Source organism: Aythya ferina, assembly GCF_964211825.1.
Source record: "Aythya ferina genome assembly, contig: HAP1_SCAFFOLD_88, whole genome shotgun sequence".
NCBI classification, from domain to species: domain Eukaryota; kingdom Metazoa; phylum Chordata; class Aves; order Anseriformes; family Anatidae; genus Aythya; species Aythya ferina.
In genome coordinates, this window is record NW_028181427.1 from 301,828 (window position 1) to 315,199 (window position 13,372).

Below are 13,372 nucleotides of genomic sequence, written 5' to 3' on the forward strand. Positions count from 1 at the left end.
TTGGTTTGATGATTGGCTTAAATCTGTCTTTGGAAATGTAGGGGGATGGGTTTTTTACTTAATCAAAGAGGGACTTCGCCTTTTGCTTATAATTGTATTGATTATAATTGCTGCGCGGGTAGTCTTTAGCTGCTTATCTAGGAAACTAGAACAACTCACAGAGAAGGTGTTTATAGCCCAAAATAAAAACGGGGGAATTGTGGAGGAATGGTTAAGTGAAGTAGGCCATGTGAACATTGAACAGCTAGGAGGCCGCGAGCTAACAAAGTATCGAACACAGCTCAAATGAGCCTGAGAAAGTACGTAAGTAAGCCTGAGAAAATACGTAAACGCGCCTGGGAAAGTACGTAAAATCTGGGAGGTTTCAGGGAGGTTTCAGGGAGGTTTCAGGGAGGTTTCAGGTACAAGAACATGATATCTGTTGGTGGTCTGGGAAAGTACTAACTGTGTTATTTCGGTGGGAAACTAGCTGATAGAATAGAGAAATGCACTAACCAATCATGAGCTTAGCTTTTGCAATATGTATGAGCTAATTATATTGAATTAGATAAAAGACGACTGAGCTATCCAATAAATCGAAGTTCACTGATCACTCATATTGAGCGTCTGTGTCTTCCTTCCGTCGACAACAAATGTCCTCGCAACACCTGAGATCCCTGAAAATGCCTGGATAACTGGGGAAGATGCCTGTGGGATGCAGAAATCTGCGTGGGTGTTCCAGAGACATGCTTGAACGCTGTGGGGAGACGTTTTGGAGCTCCAAGGTGACACTTCTGTGCCCCAGGGAGACACGTGCTTTCTGCAGGAAGGTGCATGGCTGCTGTGTGGAGATGCTTGGGTCTTCCAAGGATGATCCTGGTGCCCATGGAGATGCTTGGGTGCCCCCAGGTGATACTGTGGTGCCCCTTATTTTGCTCAAGGAGAAAAGACGGGGATCCAGAATGATGCTTGGACTTGATTTATATCTCCAAGCCAGTGTTTGGATTCCCTAGCAAGATGTTTGAGTCATACATAGGATATGCTTGTGTGGTCCAGGGAGGGACTCCAGAGAGGTCCTGGCATACTTCAGAGAGGTGCTTTTTGAACAATCGAGATGCTGCAAGAACTTGCTTGGGAGCTCTGGAGGGACGTCAGAGTACCTTGGGATGTGCTTGGGTTCCCTGGGGAGATGCTTCAGTAACGTTGCAGTGGGATGCCTGAGTGCTGTGGGGAGATGCATGGGTCCTCCAGGGAGATGCTTGGGTTCTTAGGGGTGATGGTTGGGTGCCTCAGGGAAATATCTGTGTTCCTGGGGAGATGCTTTGCAGGAGATCCCTACAGCACCCTGAGCACCCAAGGTTCAGGTTGAGGAACCCAGACATCTCGCTGGAGCACCCAAGCATCTTTGCAGGGCAACCAAGCATTCCAGAGCAGCAGCAATGTGCTGTGATGCCCTTGCATGATGCCTGACAGATAGAAGGTAAAGCTTAGGTGTCTTGGGAAGATGCTTGTCTACTCAAGTGCACTGCTTGTGTGCCTTTGGGAAAACCTCAGTGATTTCAAGAGGTGCTTGTGCGCCCTGGGGAGATGCTTGGGTGCCATGGAGGGTGCTCCAGGATGACGCTTGTATTCCCAGGAGAGATGTTTGCTTTCCCTAGCAAGGTATGTGGCTTCTCCAGGGAGGTGCCTGAATGCTCCTTGGAAAAAAATCATGTGCTTTGGGGAGGTGCTTGGGTCCACCTAGTAAGACAGGTTGGTAGTCTGGGGAGATGCTTGGGTGCTCCACGGAGATGCCTATCTGCTGCATGGAGAATCCTGGGTACCCTCGGGACGTGCTTGTGTGCCTAAGGGAGATGTTGGTGTGAACTAGGGCAAAGCTTTGCTTCTCCAGGATGGATCTTGTTGCACCTAGTGTTGTCATCTCAAATGTCTTCTGGGAAACCCAGCACCTTTCTGAACCACCAAAGGATCTCCCAAGCATGATTCCAAAGAACCCAAGCATTCCTTTGGAGATCCAAAGCATGTCTCCAAGGTGTGCTGCCTGGATCAGCCCTGAAGAACCTTGGAGGAGACAAGAGTTTCCCTGGGCACATCAGGCTCTTCAATAGGTTGCTCAGGAACCTCCCTGGAGCACCCTGGAACCTTCCTGGAGCAACCAAGGAGATCCTCCGAGACTCCAAGCGTCTTCCTGAGTCACCCCGGCATCTCAGCTGTGTACCCATTGAGGACAATTTCCGGGAACACAGAGATCTTCTTGCATTACCCAGGCATCTCCTTGCTGTACCCAAGCACCTCCCTTGGACGCACAAGCATGTTCATGGGGAACACAAGCATCTCACTGCAGTAGACCAGCATCACACTTAGCAGCAAGCATCTTGCTGGGGAAACCAAGCACCTCCCACAGGAACATAAGCATCCTCCTTGAGGAACCAAGCATCCTCTTGGACACAAAGCAAATTCCTTGGGACATCCAAAAATGTCCACTGGAAACACAAACTTTTTTCTTGAAAACGCTAGTACATGAACAAGACACACAAGCATCTACCTAGAGCACCCAAGCATATATCTGGAGCTCTAAAAAGTCTTCCTGGAACACACACAGCTATGTCCCTGAGGTACCAATCTTCTCCCCAGGGAACCCAAGCATCTTCCGGGTGGATCCATGCACCTCTGCACAGCACTCAAGCATCTCACTGGAGCTCTGAAGAATTTCCAGTGTGAACCCATCACCTCCTGATGCACTAAGATATCTCCCAAAGGCATACAAGCATTATTCTGAAAAACCCAGACATCTGAATAGAGAACCAAACCATTTCCTTGGAAGAACGGAACACCTCCCTTGGGAACATTCGAATAAACCCATGGGTGCCCAGGCATCTGCATAGGTCACTCAAGTGTATGTTTCAAGCACCCAGGAATGACCCTCGAGCAGTGAAGCACCTCTCCGGAGAAACCATACATCACCCAGGGTCAAACAGTCGTCTCCCTGGGTACACAAGCATCTCCCTGGGGAATCCAAGCACCTTCCTGGAGGACCCAAGATGTTCCTTGGGGCCCATAAGCATTTTCCCATGGCACACAAGCACCTCCTGGGGCACACGAGCACTTCCCTTGGCACCTCCATTATCTGCTTATGCATCACAATTACATCCAGGGTCACCCAAGCGTCTCACAGGGGCAACCAAGCAGCTCTCTAAGGCACTCAACAGCACAATTGGAGCACTCCAGCACCTGTCTGAAGCACACAAACTGCTCTCTGCAGTACCCAACTGCCTCCTGGGGCATCCAAGTGTCCCCCAGGGGAACTGAGCATCTTCCTGGAGAGCCAGCGCTCCCCAGGGCTCCAAAATGTCACCTGGTGAACACAAGTATCTCATTGACTAAGATTTTAGGCACCTCTCTTAGCATGCAACAGCTTCCATGGGCTGCAAAAACACCTGTCAGGGTCATTCAAGTATGTCCCTGTGGGCACCCAGGCATCTCCCCAGGGGACTCAATCACCAAATTGCAGGAACCAAGCATCTCCCCGAAGCCCACCAGCATCTCCCTGGAGCCAAGCATCACACAAAAAGCACCCAAACATCTCCCTGGAGCACCCAAAATCCTCCCTGGAGAAACAAAGCTTTACCCTTGTGGTGTACTTGCCTGAAGTAACTAGGAAAATAAAACTAACATTCACATTTTTAAGAAAAAGGTACAGCATTGAAGAGGCTTTCAGGGTAGGGCATAACTGCATTACCTCAGCATTCCCTAGGCTCCCAACCTGAGATGCTATCGCGCTGGGGAAACTTGGCGTGCTAGCACTAAGGAACAGCACGGAGCATAGAGTGGAGTGGAGACACCACGGCTAGGCTCTGTAACCAGGTGGGGACTCAATTTATCTTGTGCACAAAGCTGCACTTTTTGCCACCCTGAGCCAAGGACCTGTCATGTTTTGACAAATGCTGTACCCTAGTGTACTTTTGGCTCATTATAATATCATTATAATACCAAAACACACCTCCATCCCAAAAGCTACCTGCCTCCAAGGTGCGACCACCCCTCACTGAGCATGCGCCCTGAGTTTCTTGGAGACTATTACTTTAAACGAAGACGGGAGAACTTCTCACCAATCATAACTAAGATATGCTTGACTAGAGCCACTCAAGCTCCACCTAAAAGATAGAAAATAATATTAATTGGCCCAAGACAGAGGGGATGGCAGGGAAGATACAACCGTCAGGGGAGATACCATCCCAAGGAAATACAACATCCTTAGGACCTCCTGACTCCTGGGATCAGTTGACGGGCTGAGCCTCTCTTCCCCCCTCATTGGGACGCCTTTGGGTGAGATCTGAATACTTGCTTACAAATCTCTCTAGAGTCTTTGTTCCTTTTAACGCGTTTATTTCTAGGCTGCACATCTGTAACACCTGTAACACCTGTAACACCTGTGTATTTCATGCATGATAGCTTGCTTTTGCAGACAGTCACTATCGCCAGCAATAAAGAACCTGATTATCTGTTGCTGTAATAAACCATATTTGATTGCACTGTGATAGCTCTCATTAAGTGCAACTAGGGTAAGAGTGGTTATCTGTGATAGTTCAGTGTTCTGAATCCAACCAGACCCCCAGACAGTTAATGTGTTGTCGGTGAATGTCTGACTGGAACCCCAGATGGTTAACGTGTTGTTGGTGAATGTCCGACTGGTTCAGTACCCTGAATCCGACCGGGCCCGTAATGCTTAATCAGCTACACCCCTTAACGCGACAACCCTGAATCAAACAAGCATCTCCCTTGGGCACGCAAGCACATCTCCTAGGGTACACAAGTGTCTCCAAATAGCACTCAAGCATTTCTATGCAGACACCAGGAAACTTTCAGGATCACAAATCCATCTTCCTGGGACGTCCAAGAAGCTCCCTGCATCACCCAGATGTCTCCTTGGAGAAACCAAGCATCTCCCTGCGCACCCAGGGAGCATCTGGGCAGAGCAGCCAAGAAGCCCAGGGAGCACCCAGATTGTTCTTGGGATAGCCAAGAACCTCCATGGAGCAAGAAAGCATCTCCTGAGGCACCCAGGCACCTCAGGGGTGCACAAAAGTGTCTCCAGCACGCACACCAGCACGTGTTTTGAGAACACCAGCATCTCACTGGGGAATGGTCCATGGAGCACCCAGCACACAAGTATGATCTCAGGGAACACAAGCAATGTCAGGAATGCAGCACCCAGGCACCCCCTTGGAACACAGGCATCCCCCTGGAGCAGAGGAATGTCCGAGGCTGAGCAGGGCCAGAGTTCCGCTGCAGCCTAAGCAGGGGCTGGAGCTCAGCAGCTGCTTGAGCAGGGGCTGTCTTTGAGCAGCCCCACAGCACAACAGGAACCAAGAAATGTTGTTGTAGACCTTCCTCCTAAGTGTGATATGAAGGTTATTGGGTGTCCTGGGAAGATATTTGGGCATCTTGGGGAGACGCTTGGTTGCTCCGGGAAGAGGCATGGGTTCTCCAGGGATACATTTTGATGTCAGGGGAGGTGTTTGGTTGCCCCGAGCAAGACAGTTGGATGCTCCAGGAAGGTGCTGGATTCCCAGGGGAATTGCTTGTCTGCTCCAAGAAGATGGGTGTTGTGCCCAGGAAGGTGCTTACACGTTCCACTGAGATGCTTAGGACCTGCAGGGAGATGCTTGAGGGACCAGGGGAGAACCTTGGGTGCAGGAGGGATATTCTTATGTGCCCTGGGGAGGGAGGTGCTTGTGTGCCCTGGGAATGTCCTTGGGCTCCCTAGGAAGATGCTCTTATTCCCCCTTGGGTGCCCCAGGAGGTGCTTGAGTAATGCAGAGAGCAGTTTGTGTCCTACAGAGACGTGCTGGAGTGCTGTTGAGTTCCCTGGGCTGGTGCTTGTTTGCCCTGTTGAGATGCTTGGGTGCTCCCAGGAGGTGGCTGATTGCTCCAGACTGGCGCTGGAGTGCTTGGCGGAGAGGTATGTTTCCTCAGGTGAGAAGCATTGGTTTACTGGGGACATGTTTGTGTACCCCTGGGAGGAGCTTGTGAACAACAGGGAGCTGCTGGGGGTCCCTAGGCAGGTGCTTGGATGCCCCTGGAGTTGCTTGTGTACCCTGGGGAGATGCTGTGGTGCATGAAGGAGATGCTTGGGTGCTCCAGAGACATGCCTGGGTGCCCACGTGTTGTGCTTTGTTGCACCAAATCAATGGAAATTTGAGTGCTCTGGGAATGTTCTTGAGTGCCTCTGGGAGAAGACTTTGGGATCCAGGAAGGGGCTCGGATGCCCTGAGGAGATGCCAGCATGCCCTGGGAAAATGCTTGGGTAGCCCAGGAAGATCCTTGGTCTTCAAGAGAGGTGCCTGGGCTCCCCAGGGAGATGTTGGGCTGTTCCAGGGAGGTGAATGGTTTCTCCAGGGAAGTGCTGGCTTCCATCCAGGAGATAATTGTGTGCTACAAGGATGTTCTTGGGTGCGTCATGGAGATGGCTGTGTGCCCATGAGTGATGCTACTGTTCCCCAGAGAGGTGCTCTGTTCCTCCAAGAAAGTTTTGGGGTGAAACGGGGGAGGTACATTGCCCTGGGTCAAACAATCATCTCCCTGGGTACAAAAACATCTCCCTGGAGAAAACAAGCACCTTCCTGGAGGACCAAGGAGTTCCTCAAGGTCTGTAAGCATTTTCCCATGGCACACAAGCACTTCTCTGGGGACCACCAGTACCTTCCTATGGTTCACAAGCACCTCTCTGGAGCAACCAAGCATCTCACAGGGACAGACAAGCACCTCCCTAAGGCACTGAAAAGCACATTTTGTGCACTCCAGCACCTCCCTGGAGGTGCACAAACCACCCTCTGCAGTACTCAAACATCTCATGGGGCGTTCACGTGACCCCAGAGGAATAGAGCATCTTCCTAAGAAGCCCAAAGATATTCTCAGGGGACCCAAGCTGCTTCTTCCCAGGGCATATAAGCATAACCCTGGGGCACAGGAAAAGCCTCCCCGGAGCACATACCTTTCTTCCCTCATAATAAAATGTTCTGCCCCTGTCACCCAAGCATCTCCCTGCGGCACAGAAGCACCTCCCTGGAACACCCAAGCACCTCACTGGAGCACTCAACAATCTCCCCACTGCACTCCTACATCTCAGTGGAGAACCCACGCATCTCCCATCTCCCCAGGGCTCCAAAACACCACCTGGGGCACACAAAGCTCTCACTGCAGATGGGAAGCACCTCCCTTGGCACCCAAGAGCTTCCGTGGGGTGCACAAGCACCTACCAGGGTCATTCAAGTACGACCATGAGGCACCCAGGCATCTCCCCAGGGGACACCAGCATTTTAGTGGGGCACTCATGAATTCCCTCTTAGCACTCAAGCATCTCACTCCAGATGCACTGACAAATTCTCCCAGACAACTGAAGAGTTGTTTACAAAAGTCAAGACCCTAACAAGAGCACTGAAACATCTCCCCAGGGCACAAAGGAACATCCTTCAAGCACCCAAATACCTCAAGCGTTTCCCCAGAGAATGCAAGCAGCTATACTGAGGAACAAATGAGGACTTGAGGACTCCACTATCAGTCCAGGGCACACAAGCACCTTTGGGGAAAAGAAGGCACCACCCTGGAGCACCCAAGCAGTTTATTGCAGCACCTGACTGTCTCCCTGGACACAAAAGGTTCTCCGTGGAGCACTCAGTCTTTAAGAACCAGGCTCCTGCCCTGGAGCATTCAAGCACCTCTGGGTGAACACAAGCACCTCTTTGGGCACCTAAGCATGTCCCCTGGAAAATCATGCTCCTCCTGATGTACTCAGACATTTCCCCAGGGATACTTAGTTCCTTGCTGACTCACCAAGCATCTCCCTGGAACACCCAAGGTCCACACTGGAGAAAGTTAGAATGGCCGTGGGGTCAACAAGCACCTCCATGGATGAGAGAATCAGACAAGTGTGGAGATGCTTGAGTTCCCTGGGAAATTCCTGCCTGCCTACGTGAGATGATTGTGGCACACAAGGAATTGCTAGAGCCTGCAGCAACCAAGCACCTCCAGGGGTCACAAAAGAAACACTCATGGGCACCCCACCATCTCCACAGGGCATGCATGAACATCCTTGGAGCTCCCAAGCACCTCCCTACAGCCATCAAATACCTCCCAGAAGAAGCCACACATCTTCCTGGGATGGCCAAGGATCTGCCTGGGTCACCCTCGAACCTCCATGGACTCCCTAAGCCCCTCAGTTGGGCACAACACATGTCTCTGGGGCACTCAGGCATCTCTTTGGATCATGCAAGCTTATGCAAAAGGTAGACAAGCATCTCCCAGGAGAAGCCAAGGACCTCCTTGGGGGTAACCAGGCATTTCCACAGGGCACCCAATCATCTTCCCAAGGGAAACAAGCACCTCGCTTGAGGCACCAAGCACCTCTGCACAACAAGCATCTCCCTGGAGAAATAAGTATTTCCCCCAGACACATCCCCATCGAGTACCCAGGCACCTTCCTGCAGCACCCAAACATCTCCCCGCGACATCCAAGCACCTCCCTGGAACACACAAGCAACATTTTTGAAACACCTAAGCATATCACTGGGGGACTTAGACTTCCTCTAAGCTCGGGATCAGTACATCCTGACCAGAGAGAGGTCAAGCAAGCTGTGTGGTAGACCTGTGTTGTGTTCACTTCCCCACATGCTGTTTCTTTCTTTATCATTTGGCACAAATGACCAGGTTTGGCACCCATCACTGCCCCCCCTACATCATCTCTTGGTGCATTGGAAAAGGTCCTTGACCAGATGAAATGGAAGGAGCAGGTCCTCTGCTTCAGCATACCTTTACACAAAATATCCAGGAGGATTTGGGAGCTTCTTGAAAACATCTTGATGGAATGGGAGACAGGGGAGCCCTGCAGGACCTCATGTTATAAACCAAGATGAGGTGCTCAGGAGTGTAAAAGGCAGGGATGAGAAGACAGAGGTGAGGCTACTGAGAGAGGGGACCAAGGCAAAGCAGAGGCCTTGAGGTGAGCAAACTTGGGCCTGTTGGTGGGCCTGCGTGGAGGAATCCAATGGAATATGGCCTTGCAGAGAGGAGTGGTACAAGGAGCAGCTTAATGCTTGAGGATCTTCTCTTTGAACCCAAGTGCTGTCCACCCAGACACAAATGAAGTCAAGAAAAAGTGGCAGGAGCCTGTCACGGATGAGGAAGGAGCTACTAACCAAAACCAGAGAGAAGAAGGAAGCAGTTAAACCACTGCATCTGGGTGCCTTCCATTATCATTGATGCTGACAGAGGTTCAGTGATTCAGTGTGGGAGATTTCCATTGGAAGTTATCTGCTCAGGGAACGTGAGGGGATCTTGGCCATGGACCCTGCTCCTGGCTTTACACAGGGTTCATGACCAGCTGCTGGAAGAATCCACATTGCATGTGTGTCTGTAGAGATATATATTTCCCCAGAAAATACCCTAGCATACAAAGAGCCCAACACATGTTGCCTCTGGTCCTGGCTTTGCTTGCTTCATAGTGTCATTGGGTGTTTCAGAGATGGTTCTCATGGTAATTGCCTGGGTAGGAAATTCCACTTAAGAAGTACCTCCCTTAGTGCCTCTGGAGTCCTAACACTCCTCACACTGTTATCTTGTGAGAGTCACCACCATCAGGGTGAGCCATCTGCACCTGACCATGAACAGCTGACAAAAGGGAGCTTCAGGGCAGGGGAGCCTTGGGAATCTCCAGCCTTTAGCTGACAGAAACCCCCTGAACATGGCAAGGAGCTGTGGCCAGTGCTGCACGTGGGGCAGAATACCTGCATCCGTCAGGGTAGGGTTGGACGTGAGCAGCTGAGGGGGGACCCTGAGGAGAAGTGCCTGGGTGCTACGAGGACACCATAGGAGCCAGTGGGACATGCTGACAGGGAGGAAGGCCGGCTCCTTACGGGGCTGCACTAGAGGCAGCGGGGGCCACCCAGGCCACTTGGGTTATCATCCTCCTCGACTCAGTGCTGCTGTGGCTACCTCTGGAGCAGTTTGTCCCAGGGTGTGGCTCCAGGTTTTGGAGGAGTGCAGAGGAACTCAAGAGAGTGGAGGGGAGGTCTGCCAGGCTTCAGTGGTCGAAGTTCTCCATCTGTGTGGGGAGGTTGAGAGACCTGGGCTTCTTTGGCCCTGTGGCATGGAGGCAGTAGAGGAGTAGACTGAAACTGGTTTCAGAGCACGTGGAGCTTTTCTTTCTAGTGGGAAAGAGTATAAGAAATATCAAGTGCATCAAGTGCAGCTTGGGGCACTGAGATTGGGTCTGAGGAGAAATCTTTTTTTTTGCACCTGTGGTGCTACAGGTCCCCCAGAAAAATTCTGGATAACCCCTTGGCTTTGTATTTCATGGAATTCCCAGGGCAGATGCAGAGACATCAGTCAAGGCAGGGAGGTGCTCAGGTGAGAGCAAGGTGGGGAAGCAAGGTAGATGTCAGAGGCCAGCAAGGAAGGAAAAAGTTGCACATGCATGGGATACCATAGAAGACCCTGTGGTGGTTATGGTCAGGGATATTTTGCAAGGTTGAAAGCCTTCAACAGAGCTAACAGCTTTGTGTGCTGGGCTCTGGCTTTAGTCTCTGTCATGGAGGCCTATGAGGAGACACCTTCTCCTTACAGCATCACAGTTTCATTGCCTCCTCATCCTCCTTGGGGAGCCTAGGAGATGTCCTCCTGTAGCCTTGTGCTTGGCATTGCCCATCCCCATATTGCACTGACCCAGGAAGAGCCCTAAACCCCACTGGAGGGACAGGATCTCCCTTCCCAGGGGCTGGAGTCAGGGTCTGACTGGCTCACATCAAGGTTTCCTCAGCCTCAGGTCCACGTTTCCTTGGCCTTGGTCTCCCTGTAATCACTGCCTGCACTTTTCTGCTCTAACAAGGCCATGGGGAGACTTTGTCAGTAATGTCCCTCAGTGGAATCATTAAGGCTGTGAGAGGCTTTGGAGTTTGCATCAGACTTGGACTACTTGAAAAGCTGCTTCAGCCACTTAGCTCCTCTGCCAGGGGCAGCAGGGCTGGGGGCACTGCCTGCAGCTGGCATGGGGGAAGGAGAGAGAAGTGGGAGAGAGGTTCAGGGCAGCCTGGGGGGGAAGGCAGAGGAGAGCTGGCAGGGAGAGAAATCATCAGAGCCACCTCCCCACGGTAGGTCTCTGGGTACAGGGCAATGCTTCGGCATGCCCTGCCAGGCTCTCCTGGAGCTGGCACAGCCCTCAGCCGATGGGAGCTGTCAGGAGTACAGTCAGTGTTGGAGTTGAAGGGCATGCAGGGCTTGTGTGCTGCAGGGTCAGCGTGCAGGGCCCGAGGGCTCCCTTCTCTTGGGGCTGGCTGCAGGCTGTGCAGCCGGGGGTGCAGGCAGGGGTGCCCAGGGCTGTGGTGCAGAGCAGGGTCCCTGCTGTGCCCCAGGGGCTGTGTGCCAGGGCAGGGCCTCTGCTGCCTGCCAGGCTCAGCACTCAGCCTGGCCAGGGAGCTGCCCAGGGGCTGCGGGGAGAAGCTGCGGGTGGAAGGAGCTCCCCCGGCATGGCAGGGCAGGGTCCTGCTGCTGCCCAGAGCCTGCTGCCAGGGACAGGCTGCTCACAGCCCCACACCTCCCCAGGGCACTGCACAGCAGAACTGCAAGGCAAGACCTACCTGAAGGCAGTGCACCTTCTACAATCTCTGCTTCCATTTTCCTACCTGTGTTGTGAGTGAGAGGGATGGTAATGGAGCTGTAGTATCTGTATAAGAAACTAAGGCTCCTGGAGCATTGCTGCTGCTCTGAGGCACCTCACACACCTTAGCCTACAGACAGTACCAACATCAGCTTTGTTGTTTTTTGAGGAATTATTTGACCTTCTCCTCATGACCTGCAAACTGGGAGATGTCCCTGGCCAGCAGACTTCTCAGATCACTCCAGGTTCCCTTCTAAGTGTTGCTGCAGACCAGGGCTGACTGCCGCAGAGCTCACAGCAGAGCACCCTGCTTGTTGTGGCACCCTCAGAGCAACAACCAGACATAAGACAAGGAGCAGCAGAAAGATCCTCCTGAAATGAATGAGGCAGTGTTTTGCTTTGTGGGGTGTTTCTTGAGATATGTAGTGGTCCAAAAGAAGTCCTTAAATTTTGCACTGTCATTTCTTCCTTTTGTCAGGCTCCCTTGCCCAAAGGTAGGAAATGTGTAACAGCAGCTCCATCACTGAGTTCCTCCTTCTGGCATTTGCAGACACACGGGAGCTGCAGCTCTTACAGTTCTGGCTCTTCCTGGGCATCTACCTGGCTGCCCTCCTGGGCAACGGCCTCATCATCACAGCCGTAGCCTGCGACCACCGCCTTCACACCCCCATGTACTTCTTCCTCCTCAACCTCGCCCTCCTCGACCTGGGTGGCATCTCCACCTCTGTTCCCAAAGCCATGGCCAATGCCCTCTGGAACATGAGGACCATTTCCTATGCAGGATGTGTGGCACAGCTCTTTCTGCTACTCTTTTTCCTTCTAGCAGAGTTTTCTCTTCTCGCCATCATGGCCTATGATCGCTACGTTGCCATCTGCCAGCCCCTGCACTACGGGACCCTCCTGGGCAGCAGAGCCTGTGCCACCATGGCAGCAGCTGCCTGGGGCAGTGGCTTTCTCAACGCTGTGCTGCACACTGCCAATACATTTTCAATACCTCTTGACCAAAGCAATGCCCGGGACCTCTTCTGTGAAATCCCCCAGATCCTCAAGCTCTCCTGCTCAGACTCCTACATAAGGGAAGCTGGGATGATTGTGCTTACTGCTTTTCTAATGTTGGGGTGTTTTATTTTCATTGCTCTGTCCTATGTGCAGATCTTCAGAGTTGTGCTGAGGCTCCCCTCACTGCAAGGACGGCACAAAGCCTTTTCCACGTGCCTCCCTCACCTGATCATTGTCTCACTGTTTGTCAGCACAGTCATGTTTGCTCACCTGAAGCCCCCCTCCATCTCTTCTCCTTCCCTGGACCTGGCGCTGGCAGTTCTGTACTCGGTGGTGCCTCCAGCAGTGAACCCCCTCATCTACAGCATGAGGAACCAGGACCTCAAGGATGTAATGTGGAAACTGATGACTGGGTGTATTTCATAAGCCATAAGCTTACTGCATTTTTCTGAAAATTGCTCATAATGTTACTCATGATAGGCCAAGCCTGGTTTCTATTCTTGTCTTGCGGTATTTTTTTCCCAGTTTATTAGAATTGTTGTTTACCATTAAACCTCACTATTCATTGTGCCTGTGTATTTAAACCCATTTCACCCAATTATAATGACTCTCACTCACCAAGGTGATTGGCTCCAGGGCAGACACCTTCTGCATAGGAGCAGGGGAACTGCGGTGTGCAGGGGTTTCCCTTCAGTACTGCCCCCCTCTGTAGTTTGAAGACAGCCCTTCAGGAGCCAATTGGGA

The 13,372-nt window shown here is 51.9% G+C and overlaps 1 protein-coding gene across 1 annotated transcript; it reads left to right on the top strand.

The window, feature by feature from the left end:
* Positions 1-12,130: 12,130 nt before the first annotated feature.
* Positions 12,131-13,054, top strand: LOC311428511 (olfactory receptor 14C36-like; the record flags this gene model as incomplete). The annotated part of the gene is made up of 1 exon (XM_084539924.1): positions 12,131-13,054. One exon carries the CDS (start codon positions 12,131-12,133, stop codon positions 13,052-13,054), a length of 924 nt encoding a protein of 307 aa, XP_084396050.1.
* Between the last annotated feature and the right edge of the window lie 318 nt (positions 13,055-13,372).